The sequence below is a fragment of the Passer domesticus genome, chromosome 2, assembly GCF_036417665.1.
Source record: "Passer domesticus isolate bPasDom1 chromosome 2, bPasDom1.hap1, whole genome shotgun sequence".
Classification (NCBI taxonomy): Eukaryota; Metazoa; Chordata; class Aves; order Passeriformes; family Passeridae; genus Passer; species Passer domesticus.
Genome location: NC_087475.1, coordinates 70,515,598 through 70,532,167, shown reverse-complemented (window position 1 = coordinate 70,532,167; position 16,570 = coordinate 70,515,598). Strand labels below are relative to the sequence as shown.

Below are 16,570 nucleotides of genomic sequence, written 5' to 3'. Positions count from 1 at the left end.
GGAAGATGGAAGCTTGATGGTTTGCTTGCTTGGGGATGGGAGAGGGGACATATTTGAAATTGGAGTGGATATGATTTGCTCAGTTACTTGCTTCTTACACTCAGAAATCTGAGTTCTGTGTTGCCAGAGTAAAGAATTTGAGGAGAGCTCAGAAAATGAATGCTTGCTAATAGCAATCAAGAGATCTGGAATGGGGATATTTAAAATGTGTCAGGTTTAGATGTATCTCTAATGAGCTTTTTGGAGAAAAAAACTTCCGTGGACATCAAACACAAAGTTCACCTCAATGAGGGCAACTGTCTTTCTCAAAAGTCCTACAGGCAAAAAAGAAATTTTCACAGTTTCAGCATGAAGAAAACCCAACCCACAAAGCACACGACTGAAAGATTACAGGGACTGTCCCAAATGTTGCCATGCCTGGGCTGGTGCCAGACAACTGTGTGCCACCTCTGCATGAAGGAGTCCTGGATTCTGCCAGTCCCGTGTCACCCCAGCCCCACGGGCATGGGTAAATGCCAACAAAACCACAGCAAGCAGCACCTCTTAAACCCTTAGATCCTTTGTGATTAATTTACTTATTGATGGTCTTTCATAACTCCGTGGTCATCTTTTTTCTCACTGCCATTAATTATTCCTGGAAGCAAATAAAAGGGCCCACCGATATCTCTCCCTCCCACTCAGCACAGCCAGCTTTTCCTTAGGGAGAAAAAACTTGTGCTCATTTGCAGTGGGACAATGCCGACTTTTGAACCTCTAACCACTAAACAAACAAACCTTGCGCTCTGCTCCACAATCCAAACAGGGTTTATTGACAGGCGTATCGCAGCAACGCGCAGCGGCTCCGGCAGCAGCCGCGCTGGGATCAATGCTGCGGGGGTGGCCCGGGTGCCAGAGGACACCCTCCAAGGGGCTGCTGCCACCAAGAGCCCTCCTGCCCGGGGACAGGGCAGAGGGAGGACACGGCCATGGTGCCTGCCAAGCCTTTCTAGCTCGGAGAGCCCTGGAGCAGCTGCTCTGCGCTAATGCAGGGCTGGTGCTGCAGAGCCAAGACCCTCGGCTTGGGTGCTGCTCAGCTTTGGTTGTCCCCAGAAGCTCCAAAATGACCCACGGACCCTTTAGAGTCACAGAAGGATGAATCTGGCTCCTGCCTCCCTCTGATCAGGAACAAACCATGGACATTGGACCCAGTAGGACGTGCTCTGTGTCAAGCCTGTGTGTAATGAGCATTACTGCTCATGGGGCTGCACCCATGTTTCCTGGCCAGGCCCACTTCAGAGACTACATCTGCAGCAGAAAATCAAGCAGGTTCCTTGCACTGGAGCTGCTGCCTCCCAACACGGTCTTCTCCCAGGCACAGGAGCCCTGGATCAGGTTTTCATGGCCATGTGTCCGCTCTTGGACTGCCAGCCCCTGGCCCTGCAAGGCATGGAGCTGCACGCAGACAAAATGCAGAGCAGAGGCTTTAGGGCTGGTGCTTTCCATTTCCCCAAGTTCCCTCAGGCAGAGAGAGCTGCCTTGTCAGTAGGGTCAGTCCCTGACCAGACCATTCTCCCCGGGCAGTTCTGTAGATGCTGCTAGCATCTGGCTTTGGCTTTCAGCAAAAAGGTAAGAAAACCTTCAACAAGGAAGAAACCAAAAGAAAGCAAATGGAATAACTTAAATAAATTTGATAACCAAAACTGAACAGCATGGGGCTAAATCCTGGGGAAGTCAATGATCCACATAATGTGTTTGGGGCTGGACAGTGCTCCCATCCTCCCTGCTGGGCCCAGGCCCACATGAGCTGGCTCCACACCCAGCCAAGGGCACTGGCTGCAGCATGGCTGCTCCAGCCTGGCCTCACTTTGCAGTTGGACTTCTCCCATCCCTAAGTAAGAAGTATATGTGGCAAACAGCCAGGGTGATTTGGCCAAATCAGCTGGACTTTTCTAGTTTTCATCTCTGCCTAAGTGAGTCTTTTGGCCTCTCTACCCTGATCCCCTCCATCTAGCCAGCATGTGGAAATGGGCCACAGCCTGTACAAAGTAGGCTCTGATAGAGCACAGGGCTCTTCCAAGGATTTCTGCTTCTGATGGAGCTGTGGATGAAGTCTACATAAAGCTGATAAAATCAAAGGAACTTTGGAAAATCAACCGAAACAGCTCCACCCCCAACAAGACAGAAATTGCAAGGATGTGAGAAACAGCACACAGTTTAACCAAAGGGACATTGCACATACAAACAAGGCTCCTCACTTCAGCATGACAGGACACCTTTTTCAGAAGAGACGAAATTCTTTCAATTTCTCTGCACTGCAGCTAATAAATCTGGATGGATGACTATCTGCACTGGATTTATGGGCTCTTTTACAAGTGCCTAACATTAAGCAATTCACTTCTGAACGTTTAAACAGTGCCTTATCTTGTCTGCTCTGACCCTCAGGGCAGAATGAACATTTTGCATATTCACAGTTGCAAGAAGAAAATAAAATAAAATAAAATAAAATATAAAATAAAAAACATGTTCTTTAATTTTTTTTTCCTGCTAAAATTAATCATTAGCCCAACAACATTTTAAAGGTCTTTTGGACCAATCCCTGAGATATACCGGGGGTTGACTGGCAGGCAGCGCCCCCACTTTATCTAACAAATTCCAGGGTAAAAAAAAAAGCACCCAAACATAATAATAACATTAATAAAGCGATGGACACGCTTCCCCCGGACGACGAGACACATACACTGTACACCTGTACACACGGCCGGCCCCGCGGGGCGGTGTAGTGCATCGGGGGGGCCTCTCCCGCCGCGCCCCCCGGCCCGGCCCGATCCGCTGCGACCTCCAGCAGTCCCTGCGCCGCTGTCCCCGGCCGCTGTCACTGCGGGGCGGCGGGGCCCAGCCCGGCGGCGGCCGCCCCCGCCGCGGCACCCTGCAAGGAGGCGCTGGGGCTCAGGGGCTCCGCGCCGCCGGGCTGCGCCTGCTGCAGCTTCTTCTTGTTGATCTTCCTCTCCTTCGCCCGCCTGTTCTGGAACCAGATCTTCACCTGCCAGGAGGTGGACAGGGGAGTGAGCGGGGACAGTTCGCCGGGGGTCTATCCCCCTACCAGGGGCTCTCACCGCGAGGGCATTTGGGATGCCCCGCGCGTTCCGCCTCCGCGCATCCCTGCCCCTCCGCATCCCTGCCCCGCACATCCCAGCCCCGCGCATCCCAGCCCCGCGCATCCCTGCCCCGCGCATCCCTACCCCGCGCATCCCTGCCCCGCGCATCCCAGCCCCGCACATCCCAGCCCCGCGCATCCCAGCCCCGCGCATCCCAGCTCCGCGCAGCCCGGCCACACGTGGCGCGCATTGCGAGCGCCACTTTTGGGACAGACCTGCCTCTCCGAGAGCCCCAGGTTGGAGGCCAGCTCCGCTTTTCTCCTGATGGTGATGTAGCGGCTGTAGTGAAACTCCTTCTCCAGCTCCAGCCGCTGGTGGTCGGTGTACACAACGCGGTACTTGTCTTTCGTCCTGGTTTTAACTGCGGAGCACAAAGCCAGGGTTGGGAAAGTCAAAGCCAAAGGGCAGAGCTGAGCGCAGCCGTTCTGTCTGCGGTGCAGAGTAGTCCTGTCCCCCCCTCCCGGGCTTGCCGCTCGCCTCCCCCTGCCCGGGCTCTGCCGAGGGCAGCAGAGGAGAGGACACGTTCCGCAGTTCCTTGGGGACGTGGGACATCAGTGCCAGGCACGCCCGAGGGCGCAGGGGTTCCCAGCCCCGGCTGGCAGCCCTGGCCCCACCGCACACCCCTGCCTTGCACGGGACACCTTCACCGTGCACTTGTTGGCTTTTGGTTTGCCTTCCTTAGCGACAACAAACTTCTTACAGAGAAAGAGGAAAATGGAAAGAAAGAAAAGGCCCGTTCAGGGCACGGTGATTTCGTTTCCAAACGAGGAACAGCCGTCTAAGGGCGGAGAATCGGGAGCGGCTGCGGGGAACCACTGGTGAAGCGGCCAGCTCCCCCTTTTCTGTTACGGCACGGGGGCTAAAGGGATTTCTTGGGAAGCCTGGAAGTGTGACGTACAACTTCAGAGCTCAAAAAACCCAATAACCCAAGCCAACAACCAAACAAAAAACTCCAAAGCAAATCAAACACCGAAAACCCAGCGGAATCCGAAGGCGAATGCCAGCCAGCGGCCGGTGACAGTGCATCGCCGCAGCCGCTGACCTCCTTTTTCCCGAGGGTTTCTTGTTGAACTGGTTGTGTCCCCGGCCCTCCCGTTCCCCAGGGAGCCGAGGCGAGGAGTCTCTGCCCCCAAGGTGCTTAATGGCTAGCAGGCTGACTTTGTTCAGGTAAACTCTCTGCAAACCACAACAAAAGCACCCTGTAAAGATACAAGCCTGATCAGAGAAAACTCCCCAGAGCCAGTGAATAGGGAACACAATTCCAAACAATGCAGGACAAGGAGATCTTATCAAAGAAAAACCCTTCTCAAAGCCTTAATGACAGCCACATTCTGTTTGAATTACCACTACTGAACAAATGGCGGCAGGCGCTTTCATCCCCCCAGCTCTGCACATTAACATAAACACTGGCTCCAAAGGCAGAATTTGAATGGAGACAAGGGACCGGCCACCACCGCACAAGCCCAAACTGTGGGAACACCACGGGCTGCTGTGGGAAGCTCGGTGGGCCTGTAAGAGCTCCACCGGCACCCGGGACGCGGCTGTGCCAGCGGCTTTTCCCCCGGGGCGCGGCGGCCACAGGCGTAGCCGGGACTCCGGCACGGCTCCGCTCCGACCGGGGCACCCCCGCCAGTCAGGGCATGAGAGGGGAATGCCGTAAGTCATTATTCACTGCGAAAGTCGTCATCCTTTTTTTTTTTTTTTTTTTCCGGACACTATATACAAATATTTGAAAAAAAAAAAATTAAAAAAAAAAAAAAGAAAGAAAAAAAAAAAAAAAAGGAAGAGAGGAGATAGTATCCGTGGAAGGCGTATATCAAAGCGCGGGACACGCACGTCCCCTGGCAGATGCACGGTGGGAATGAAAGAGAGGGTCTGCGGGGGTATTACCATGACAAGGGAGCGCGGCGCCGGCTACGGCCTGCCCCGGGAGGGCACGCCCTCGCACGGCCCGGCCCGGCCCGGCCCGGCCGGGGCCACGGCACGGCCCGCAGGGATCGGGCTGGCAAGTGGCCGCCGCTGTCGCTCGGGAGGCCTGGCCGCACGGAGACCTTAATAAAGGGCAGGCGCCCAGTGACTCAGAAACAAATGCGGAGCGACACCGGCCGATGATTTATATGACTATAATTGGTTATAAAAATCTTCTAAGTGGCTATAAGCGGGAGAGCGGAGCGGTGGGAGGAAGAGCGAGCGTTTCCTGGGGATCCGGACCATTCCACCCTGCTCGCCGGCCGAGCGCCGCTCCTGCCGCTGCCGGCCCGGCGCTCCGCAGCGAGCGCGGACGGGCTGTCGGCAGAGCCGTGTTCTCCCGAGGGCCGACCCTCGGCAGGGTTTGTTTCGGGGAGCTCTCCCCAAGACAAGCTTTGCCGGGCTGCCCGGGGTACCGGGGAGCCGGGGGCCCGTCGGCGGGGCAGCGCCCGCCCGGCCCGGCCCGGCGCGGCCCGCACTTACCCTGGCTGCTGAGCGGGGCCTGCGCCGGCTTCCTCATCCACTCGCAGAGGCCGCGGCGCTGCCCCCCGGGGGAGAGCGGCTCGGGGGCGGCGCTGGCGGCGTTGCCGGCGGCGTTGAGGGGCTGCATGACCCCGGCGGAGCAGTGGGGCGCGGGGCCGGCGTGGTGGTGGGCGTGCGGGTGGTGGTGGTGGTGGTGGTAGTCGGCGGGGCTGTAGGCCATGGGGGCGGCGGGCGAGCCCCCGTTGAGGCCGTGCACGGCGCCGGCGGCCGGCGGCGCCCCTTGGCCATAGGTGCCCCAGTCGTCGCGGAGCGGGGCGGCGTAGGGCGCGGGCCAGGCCGGCCCGGGGGACTGGGCGCCGTCGAGGTTCACATGGTAGCCGCCGTAGTCCGCGTACTGCGGGGCACCGACGAAGTTCTGCGCCGCCAGGTTAAGTCCCCCCGAGTGCCGCACCGGGCCGGGGTACATGGGCCCGTCCTTCTCCAGGAGGTAGCTCACGTACATGCTGGCGGGGCCCCGGCGGCGGCTCTCCACATGCTGCTCGGGGCTCTCGCCGCGGCGCGCCTGCTGCTGCTGCTGCTGCTGCTGCCTGGGGCCGGGCTGCCCGGGGCGGGGAGGGGGCAGGCGGAGGGGCCGCGGCCCCGCGCTGCGCTCCGCGCTCCTCCGCGCTCCCGGTCCGAATCCAATGGCCGGCAGTCCTTACATGATTAACGATTGTTTACAAGGCTCTATTAGTAATGGCCCAGACACACCAAAGGCAGGTGACGTGGAGAGGCGCTGGGTATATAGCTACTACCCCTAAAAGACGATTTGCATTTAAAAAGATAAGGAGAGGGCAGCGACCTGATCACAGCTAAATATTCAAGCCTTTATTGTTTAAGAGCTTCCTCCTTCCATTGCAACCTGGTGCACTTTAACCTCCAATCACAGGTTCAAAGGATGAAATCAAGAGACTTGCAAAAGACAGAGAGGGAGATCTAAGGGCGAGGGTGGGAATATGGGAGCCGTGTATCACGGCCGATCTGCGGGCAGCGCTTTAGCCAGCTCTTCTCTGTGCTTTGGTATTGGGGGGTGGGCCGGGGGGGGGGGAAGGGGCGGAAGAGGAGGGAGTTTTGATTAAAAATCCACAAAGCCATGTTGTCGTGGTTGTTTTGAGCAACAAACCCCATCGCGACGGCCTACTGCTTTTTGTAAAACGCTTCCCACCCGCTCCCGCTCGGTCACGGGCCATGAAGGCGAGGTAAGAGGAGAAATTCCCCCCTCCAAGGGCGCTGTCTCCTTCCTCCGCGTGTGCCTGCAGAACTTCGAGGTCGGGCGCGCCCAGCAGTTCCGGGAAAGGACGAGGACTGGGGGTGCCTTCGTCTAAAACACCCTCTGCCCTCAGACCCAGCGCTGGAGCGAGGCCGGATAATCCCGCCGCCCGGGGGGACCTTGGCACCGAGGCAGGGGATGGTTCTCCTCAAGGAGGGAACCATCAGCCTCCTCCCGGAGCCTGTCACCTCACTGGGCGATTCCCTCGCTCTAGCGCGGCCGAGCCCGCGGGGAACCCGGCGGCTTGTCCCTCCAGGCACACTCACTTCTTCCCTCCCCGACTCCTTGGAAACCCTCTGGAAATGCCGGCTCTGGAAGGGCGGCTCCCAGGCAAGGGCAGCCGGCTCCCCCAGCCCAGCCAGTCCGCTTTGAAGAGGCGACCCCCTCTCAGCTTCCCCCCGCCGCTTTTATGCTTTAACTTTTCACCCTGAGCGGGGACAATGCGAGACGACGTTTGCATATTCGCATCTTTTCCCATGACACAGCGAGGAAACCTTTCACCCGCCGAGAAAAAAAAATGGATGGGGACGGGAATGTCCCCCCGTTTTCCCAGCACTTTTGGCCGGAGCAGCGCAGCACCGTCTCAGCCATTCTCACCGGCTTTCCCGGTCCCTTGGGGCGGCTGCGGCTCGCTCCTACCGGGGCTCCCCGACGGGCCCCGCGCTGTCCCGGACCCTCACGACCAGGGTATGACATACGGACATGCACGTGGTCGTGTCCCAAGGGTGTTTTTCCTTCCACGTGGGTGGCTGTTCTGCACACCGAGGAGCGTCACTGAGACGGGGTGTCTTGCAGCTCTGCAAAGGCAGATATCCCGAGCCCACTCTCTGAAACTCTCCCTCTCCTTCCCCCGTTCTATCGTTCCTTTGGTTCTGGGCGTGGGGCTGAAGCGGAGCCGCGCTTTAACGCCAGCGCGGGTAATTCAGTGACCTCTCTCAAAATGTCCCAAGGGATCCAGTGTCAGTGGCCCTGGGAGACCGGGACGCCCAAGCAGGAAAGGATGGAGCATCTCTCCTTGGGAAGAGGCCACAGACGGCCCCCTCGGAGTCGCTGTGCATGTCCTGGATGCGAGGAACGGGGTATCCCCACCCGGCACGTAGCCGGGAATGCTGTGCCCACACCGTCACTAGTTCGCAGGCGGCCGCGGTTGCGACCCTGAGACAGCAGCAGCACAAGAGCAGGGATGCACAGATGCCTGCCGGACGCTTTCTCGGGAGGGAATTTCTCTCTGTTGCCTATTCCCACCGTGACACTTTCCTCCCGCCCCGACGGTGGGGTAAGGAGGAGAGGGGAGCGGGGCTTGGAGCTCTGAGCGCTGTCTGAATAGGAGATTGAAATGTCGCTCAGGAAAGGAAACGCTGTGTCCCTTCAATGTAATCGCCTCTCCCGATAAGCTCCGACAGAGCCGATCTATGCAGATGTGAATTTGATGATGCCATAAACCGAGAAAGGGCCATTAAAACGACAAAACTCTGGACATATTGTAATAAAACGCACTCCAACCCTGATCAACCCCGAAACAACCCGATTCGGTGTCTAAGCCTCCATCAGTGAATCCCTGGCAGCTTTTTGGGGTGAGACCCGGCGCCAGCCCGAGCTGACAGGGCCGGGGGGCGTTGGCCGCGGGATCAAGTGAGAGTCTCGGGGCTCCGGTGAAGGAACGGGACAAGGCTCCGAGGCAGCTCGGCGACGGCTGGAATGGCAGCCAGAGCGCCGCTCCGCTACTTTGCCGTTCCGACAGTGATCCCAGGTGCCCCCCACTACGGGGAGCACTTGGGAAGACCGGGCCCCACCAGCCGTACCCTAGCCGGGGTCGGCGGCGAGATGGGGACGATTCCCGCTTCCCCCGCGGGTAAATGCTTCCAAGCATCCTCCGCCGCGCAGCTGCTCCCCCCGGACCCGACCCACGGCAGCTGCTGGGCATGGAGACGCGCTGCCCCGGGACACTCTTGTCTTAAAAAAAAGAGGGATCCCGATCCCCTCCTAGATGCCTTTGCGGCCCTTCGGGCTTCATTTCGTTTTGATGGCACAGGATTTGTCCCCCCTCCGGCCCTATCCAGCTATCGGGCTTCTCAAGGAGGTTGCTGACAGAGGATATATCTCTCGGCCGGGTTTCACGCTTTTTCTCCCCTCCGTTCTGCCCGCTCCCTCTCCGCTTTCGTCTCGGGTTTCCCCGCCCGCTCCGGCCCAGAGCTGCAGATCCGGGAGAGGAGTACGGACCCTGGGACCAGACCCCCACACCGGAGCCTGGCCGAAGGCCTGATCTCTCCCTCTTTGCTTCCTCCGTTTTTTTTTTAAAATTTATTTATTTATTTATTTATTTATTTATTTATTTTTTATTTCGTTAGATCCTGAGCGGGGAACTGCGACCTAACGCCTCTCAAGCTGACAAGTGCCTGATGGGGGACACCGTTCGCAGGGAAATATCTTCCCCTTCGCGTTCACCTCGATATCCTCCCCGTAGGGCTGTTTCACCCTGGGCTGCCTCCTGGGCAGACGCTGGGCTCCCCGTCCTCCTCCTTCAGCCTCAACCTTACTTCTTGATCTGAAAAAATAATTCCGACATTTTTCCGGGGGGAGTCAGGGCAGGGCACGGCAGCAGGGGAGCGCCGGGTGCGGGGCGCTGCTGCCCTCGGGCCCGGGCAGGCGCTGCTCGGAACCGGAGCGACACCGCGCCTCGGGCCGGCCATCACTGTCGCCTCGGGCCACGGGGCTGGTGCGGACAGGGGATAATGGGGCCAGCAGCACAGCCCGAGGACTCCTGTCCCGTAATCCCGGGAAGGGCCGAGTGCTGCGCAGCACCCGCGATCCCTTCTCCACAGACTGCTCCCACTCGGCGGGACCCCTGTGCGGATGCGGATTCACCGTCTTTATTTCTTCCTTTCTTTCTTTGCTTTGTGGTGGAACTCCTTTTTCTGTGATTTAGGAGAATCTCGGGGTGGGGTGCGGGGCATCTTTCCGTCTCCCTCCACCTTAACGACACGGAACCGGGAGCGTTGTTTACAAGGTAAAGAAAAAAAAAAAAAAAGCCCGCTTGAAAGCCCTTTGGCGGCCATGGAGAGAGAAGAGAAGGGAAGGAGGAATCGTGTGTTAGTTAGTCCGACCTGTGGAATTTATGACTCCCCCTAAGCACAGACATGATAAGGACTTAGAAAACATCTTGGATCTTTTCAAGCCGGCAGCCCCCGAGGCTTTGATGTAGATTACATTGCAGAATAACCCAATACTTTTATCGTGGGGTTGATACTCGTCTTGTTTAAGCACATGCCTCTGGGAGGGGGTTAGATGCTGAGCGCTCGCTGCCGAGCGGGTTCGCGTTGCCGGGAAGGAGCAGGCGGGGAGTGAAGGTGGCACCTGGTGCCTGGCCGGGCACAGCCGTCGGTACCAGCACCGCCACGGGCCGGCCCCGCGGCCCCGGCCAGCCCTGCCTCTTCGCACAGGTGCTGCCAGGCCTGAGCTCTCATGGCCCTGTTCTCCTTCAGGAAACAGGAACGTAAACAGAGAGGAAGGAAGAAAAGGCGTCCCCAGCCTCTCAGATCCAGTTGCTGGCACACCTCTGCTGACCAAGGAAATAGCCTTGGCTGGATTTTATTCTATTAACTTTCTTTACTTGACTTTACCTTACTCTGTTATCTTTTTTAAATGTCACAGAGGAAGAAGGCCGCACCAGGGCGCCCGGGCTGCCCGCAGAGCGCTTGTGCCCGGTCCCTGCTGGCATGTCCCTCCCGGGACAGCCGGATCCCGCTCCGGTCACGGGAGCCGTGAGTCACCGGCAGCGCGCACCCGCAGGACGGCGCGGTCGGGCGGGAGCGCTCCCTCGCTCCGTCTCACGGGAGGGGAGCCCAGGGCTCGCCCTGCCCCCCAGGGACACCCCCCGCCCACCCGGACGCTCCCCGCAGCACGCAGGGCCGCTGTGATCTGCCCCGGGCGAGGCACGGCCGGCACGGGACACCCAGGCAGAGGTTGTCCCCCGGTGTCCCAGTCTGAAGGCTGATGCCCTCACTGCCTTCCTCACTGATCAATCTGCATCTCCCAGCTCTGACACCCTAGCAGGGAGGCGATGCATGCCCCTTGGGTGTGTTGTCTCCATCTCCACCACACATGCTAGTCTTGCCCGTTTTTCTCCACCATTCCCTCTGCTCCAGGCCCTTCCATGGCAAGAGGCTATGGGCTGGTTGCCCCATACCACTGTCTCCCTCAGCCTTGTGCTCCATGGCAAACCCAATCCTACAAACCCCTTCAGTGAGCAGAGGCACAGGGTGTTGCTGACCCACATAGAGGGTTTGCTGTTTGTAAGACCATAATTGCACACATCCCTGAAGGGCCATGGTGCTTTTTGGATAATATTTCATGATAGCAAATGAAGGAGCCCAAAGCAGAGAAGTGCCAAGCACTTTGGCCTGGCAGGGAGCAGGCCAAGGCTCCACGTGGGACCTTTCCTTGCAATGGGGCTGTAGGAAGGCAGAAGAGATTCAGCTTTCTCCCCCAACAAACCTTTACCCTCCGACCCAAAACTTTAGTTCTTCTGGCTCCAAGGAGAAATTGGTACCTGACTCCTCTCCATCGTCTCACATTTGCTCCCAGTTATTTTATTCTAGTTTCTGAGAGGGAAAAGGAATGTCACTACATTTTGTTTCTGGTCTGAAAAGAAGCCCCAAAGGGAGCTGAAGGCAGGGCCAGGTAGACCCAGAGCCAGCTTCCCAGCTGTGGCCCACACTCCCCTGCCCCAGGCTCTCCTCCATGACTCAGCTCCCAGGGACCAGCCCAGCCCTTTGTCAATTTATCTTCACAGCCCCTCCTCACCCAGGGCAACCCTGCACACAGGAGGCTTTTCCAAAGGAGAACCCAGTACACATCACGTAGTTACTTCTCCAAGAGAAGTATTTTGGAAACTTGAGCTAGGCATCTCTTTGTTTTTATGATCTGAATTCTCCAAGCCTCTCCTGTAGACAGGACAGTCATGGCACTGGTGGAGCTGGAGGGCTTCATTAGAAGTAATTTCTGGGTTTTCTTAGCCGGTGGATGCATAAAGGAAGGAGGGAGAGGAACCCTACTGTACCTGGAAAGAGGCTTCTCTTGGCAGCCAAAGCTAAGTGTCAAAGCTTAGCTATGGAGCAAAGGGTCGTGAGTAAGTGCAGGCAATCCATGGCAGCAGGAGTGGGTCACTGTCAGGATCTCCTGTGTGTTTTCATCCCAGCTAAGCAGTGTTTAAATGAACTGGATCTCACACCAGTCTTTATGTGCCTCTGTGGAGGCAACTACAGGAGCACCACCACTTTTCCACCTGTCTCCACAAACAGGTCTTCAGAATTCCTTCTCAGCTGAGATCTGAACCAGATTGTGCCCCAGGGCACCCACACTTCTTCAAGGAGTGTTACTCAGTTTTCTGGCACAGCCTTAAACATGTAAATTTTAATCTGTCAGTGACCTATTAGGCAGGATCCCTGTCCTAAGCAGCTGCATTTTTATCTCATTACAAAGCATTTCAGGAAGCATGAATCTAGCCCAGGTCTCAGACAACCTGCCTGGAAGAACTCCTGCTGGGCCATTCCATAGTGCTGGGATGCTCACCAAGGGTGAGAAGGAGCTGGGCTCAGGTTCCATCTCTTTCTGAAGTCATTTGAGGCCTTCTCAATCACAGATCTGGGTAGGTCATTTTAATTTTTTTAAAAGCTATTTTTCTTTACATTATCTAATTAATTAGCTGTAGATGTGGGAGTGAAGGTGGCAGAATGGGAAGTCTGCGCCCTGAGCACTTAATCTGATTCTGTGTCTGGGAGAAGGGGGCTGAGATTTGATGCATACAGCTCCATGGGATCCACTCATCTTTAGTATACTTTGATTTTTTGCCTCTGAAATAATTTCCGGCAGAAGTTCTGACTCTTAAAACCTGGCTGCAAATAGCTCTGGAGTAACTGTGACCTTGGATTTCTTCATTGCCTTTCAGAGTCCTCCACGACCACGTGGACTGAAAGCCACTGCTAGCATGCATGACAGGGTCACTTCTGCTCTTCTCTTCTGCTTTAACACATGGTTAGTCCCAACTTCTCTCAGAAGGTCCCCACAGAGCCCATCCCAGGTATCCCAAACCCAAAAGCATGAGGTGTTGGAGAAGCACCTCCAGTTTCGATTGGGACAGAGAAGGGTCTTTCACCGTTTTGGTCCCTATGGTTATTTTGTTGTTTGGGAAATCGCCCTGAGGGGCGTGGGGGACCGAGCCCTACTCTCCGGGCCTCCTGTAGCTCCGGTCCGGACACAGCGGCCGGCCCGAGTCCCTGCTCCGTGTCCCCGCTCCGTGTCCCCGCTCCGTGTCCCCGCTCCGTGTCCCCGCTCCGGCGTTCCCGCAGTGCCGCCGGGAGCCGCGGTGGCGGAGCTCCATCTAGCGCCGGCTGCGGCGGAGGAGCAGACCGCCCGTGCCCGGCATCCCGCGGGGAGCTCCCCGGGACACGGCTGCCCGCTCCGAGGAGCGCTCCTGCAGGCAGAGGGGAAAGGAAATCAGGGCAGATTCCCCAGCGCCATCCTGCCTTTCAGCTTGGGCTGTCGAATTATCTTTCTTCTTATTTCTGTTACTGTTGCGAGGGGGAGCTCAAATGTCCTTCGCCCTTCAGCGCTTTTAATTAACCTCCATCCTTCTACGGCTCTTCTTCCCGGATTATTGATTAGTGGATCTTTGTCAGTCTGTGACTAACTTAAGGCATCCACCTTAGACTAAAGGCATCTCTGCTGGAGGTCTTCAAACAAGCTTAACCCTCTCCACTCACTACAGGGGGCAATTCATCACTTTCTCCTGACAACGTGCTTCTGGAGGCACAGATTAGAGGTCCGGATCCAAATGAGAGAAATGTGGGCATTTCCCTTCAAAGATCATTAAACTGATCCCTATCCAGCACTGTCTGTGCCTCTGCACAAACCTCATAATGGACCACCACTTTGCTAAGTTGTGTGGGAAGCATCCTGGAAAGAAAATGTCCTAAAATAAACTATTTTCCACTCAGTACCTCCTGTAGCTTTGTTCCATCCATCTCCTCTGTGTGTAGAAGCAGAGGCACAACTTCCCACACCTTCAGAAGGTCTTTCTCCCGATTGCTCTTCCTCATGGAGTGCTGTGTTGCCTGAGCTGCTTTTCATGTGTGAATCATGAGAAGCTGGACTTGCTCCAAGGTTTTCTATTTGCCTTTATATTCCCAAGTCTCAGCTCAGTAGTGATGATGGGGCCAGATGAGCTATGTCCAGTTCTTTTCAAGTCTTGTGGATAAACATGTGACACAACTCCCTGGCCTGTTTTTAAGTACATGGGATTCCCATCTGCTCCTCTTTGAGCCAAGTTCACATCTGCTTAGTTTCTAGGGCCAGCCAGGCTTGGAAGTGACCAGTTCAGCATTAGGTTCCTCTAAATTTGAAGGCTGAAGACTCCTGTCTTCACAAGATGCTTAACTCCCACTGTCCAGCTACTGCAGGCTGTGTGCTATCAGTGTAGAACAGTGACATCTTGCAGATGAACACTTTCAAACTGTTATGGATATGTTAAAAATAATATAAGTTTTCCAGACAATGTGATGTAAAAATTTATTTCTGTCTAAATATCTCAAAATTGCTCTTCAGCAGTTTGTATCTGATTCATTGATAATTGATGATTCATTGATAATTATCAATAACATTAACAAAAATATACAAATCATAATCACCGTATTACAACATTGTTTTCAGACAGTGTTAGTAAAGAGCAGCTCAATTTCTGTGATAGCATCATATTCTATGCAAACAGTTATTATTTTATAAGACACGCCTCTGAAAAATTCTAACTGAACATAGCACCTTGTAAAATGTAAAAGAGAAAAAAACTATTAACCAATATATTCTCATCTTGATCCACTGTGATGTAGACAAATGTATCCTATTAGTCATGATGAAAGTTGCATTTAGAAATTCCTAAACCTCATAGTGAAAATAGCTGTCTTTCAAAGTATACTGAAAATACATCAAGCCTCTAGGTATTGTCCTGAGAGTCCGTGAGAAAGTTAAAGAGGCATAGCTTCATTTTAGTGCAGCAGTGTTCATACACCCAGGCTGAATTCTGTGGATTTAGAGTGATGATAGCACACTCCTAAATTACAGAATGTAATGTCTTCAAAATTAAACATTTTTTAATTTGCTATTAAAACACACAAAGCCCCATGAATGGAATTAGCTGTAACTCAGCTGAAGTGAGATTTCCAACTGGAGACTGCCACCTGGATTTTCCAGACCAGGGAGGTAGAAGGTTATCTCCAAATATCACTCCTCCTGGTTACTTTAGATGCTTATTTTATGTAGAAAGGAATCCCTCCTGTCAGTGCCTATCTCTGATCAGCAGTTGCAGAATGTAGCCTGACTGAGTAGAGGCCACATGAGTAACTAAATCTTGATAAAATGAGCTCACCTGAACACCCATCACCCATACTTCACAACCACTGAGATGTTCAGGGTAAGACAGTTACACTCAATTGAATTAAGAGCTCCTTGTAAAACAAGACTGATGGAACTATAAAATTTGGACATCTAAAATTGGTGACTCCAGTGTTTGTTTTTTTTTTTTCTCAACACTCCCTGACATCTGGAGATGAAGATATGAATAGCACTTCTGGAAATCACAGCAGCTCTCTTTAGCTGCATAGTCAATGCTTGTAAACATTGACTAAAATTACTGTGGATTCTCTCATATTTACTTGCAATGTAGCAAGAACCATATAATTCAATATGTTGATTGGGTGCTATTTACATAGCACCAGGAAAAGAGATATTCAGCTGGAGAGAGGCAGCAAAAATAGCAAATGTTTGCTGAATTCAAACAAATGAATTACACCTTCTTCTCAAAAAGTCACGTAAATATAGACTGGTCCACAAGAAACTCAAACAGTGCAGAAGTTGATAAAAATTTCTTTTCTTAGAGCTGATAAAAAACACTTATCCTACACAGTTTATGACAATACTGAGATCAAATCCACAACTCGGATTATTTTTCGACTTGAGGGTCTTCATGCTGGAGCACAACTGGTGACAGCAAAATTTCCTCATCCCTGCTTACACGAGGTTTAGTTTTAATGCTGGAATGGTGTGTAGCAAGGTTTTTCTTTGTATTATGGTAAACCTAGAATTGGGAAGAGGAAATAAAAGTTATCTTCTGTTATTATTTATTGTATTTGGAAAACTGCTCTTCTCCCCATGAAGCAGGCACTGATGTATTTAGTCTAGAGTGGATACCCAAGTAGGAATTGGTAATTTGGAAAGGAATTGTTTATCCTCCCTGAAGAGGAGATAAACATCTGGTATGGATATAGCAGGACTTCCTCAGATCATCTTTATTACTTTGACCTTTGAGAACGACATGCAGCATTCTATCTGTGAGGACATGGTGTGGTGATCCCTCATGAGACCCCCTGGCCCAGGCTCAGCTCCCCTCCCATGGCAGCTAGCAGCATCACCAAACTTGACTGCACTGGCTGCTGCACAAGGCAGCCCATTCCCTCAGCACAGGCTGAGAGACTTCAGCTTTCCAGAGTCCCAGTGCAGGCAGTGGGAGGAAGAAAATCCGCATCAGGAAGGTCAGGATTCTTTCTGATGGCAGAGAAATACGCCCCAAGCTCTTAAATGGATCCATGGGCAATGTATCCATAATAGAGTTGTGTACTTCAGTAGA

At 54.2% G+C, this 16,570-nt stretch overlaps 2 protein-coding genes and 1 long non-coding RNA gene across 4 annotated transcripts in view; 1 reads left to right on the top strand and 2 right to left on the bottom strand.

The window, feature by feature from the left end:
- Window positions 1-2,486: 2,486 nt before the first annotated feature.
- On the bottom strand, window positions 2,487-6,451 carry CDX2 (caudal type homeobox 2). Its single transcript, XM_064409131.1, has 3 exons — window positions 5,586-6,451; window positions 3,350-3,495; window positions 2,487-3,019 (listed from the first exon to the last, which is right to left on the bottom strand). The coding sequence occupies exons 1-3, from the start codon at window positions 6,085-6,087 to the stop codon at window positions 2,852-2,854; spliced, it is 816 nt and encodes a 271-aa protein (XP_064265201.1). The 5' UTR covers window positions 6,088-6,451; the 3' UTR covers window positions 2,487-2,851.
- A 4,563-nt stretch (window positions 6,452-11,014) lies between these two features.
- Window positions 11,015-13,811, top strand: LOC135295502 (uncharacterized). Its single transcript, XR_010357624.1, has 3 exons — window positions 11,015-12,470; window positions 12,842-12,927; window positions 13,661-13,811. It is a non-coding gene; the product is annotated as an uncharacterized LOC135295502 (long non-coding RNA).
- A 660-nt stretch (window positions 13,812-14,471) lies between these two features.
- Window positions 14,472-16,570, bottom strand: part of FLT3 (fms related receptor tyrosine kinase 3) — a 49,291-nt gene continuing 47,192 nt past the window's right edge. For both annotated transcript variants that reach the window (XM_064409122.1, XM_064409123.1), the window contains exon 25: window positions 14,472-16,021. In XM_064409122.1, the coding sequence (XP_064265192.1) occupies window positions 15,887-16,021 (135 nt within the window). In that variant the 3' untranslated portion in view covers window positions 14,472-15,886. The remainder of the gene's footprint in view (window positions 16,022-16,570) is intronic.

Excerpts from the sequence above, each read along its gene's own strand:
- CDX2 (XM_064409131.1), bottom strand. The coding sequence starts at position 6,087 with ATGTACGTGAGCTACCTCCTGGAGAAGGACGGGCCCATGTACCCCGGC. Across the intron at positions 3,496-5,585 it reads GGCCCCGCTCAGCAGCCAGG|TTAAAACCAGGACGAAAGAC; the intron begins GTAAGTGCGGGC and ends TGTGCTCCGCAG. Across the intron at positions 3,020-3,349 it reads TGGGGCTCTCGGAGAGGCAG|GTGAAGATCTGGTTCCAGAA; the intron begins GTCTGTCCCAAA and ends ACCTCCTGGCAG.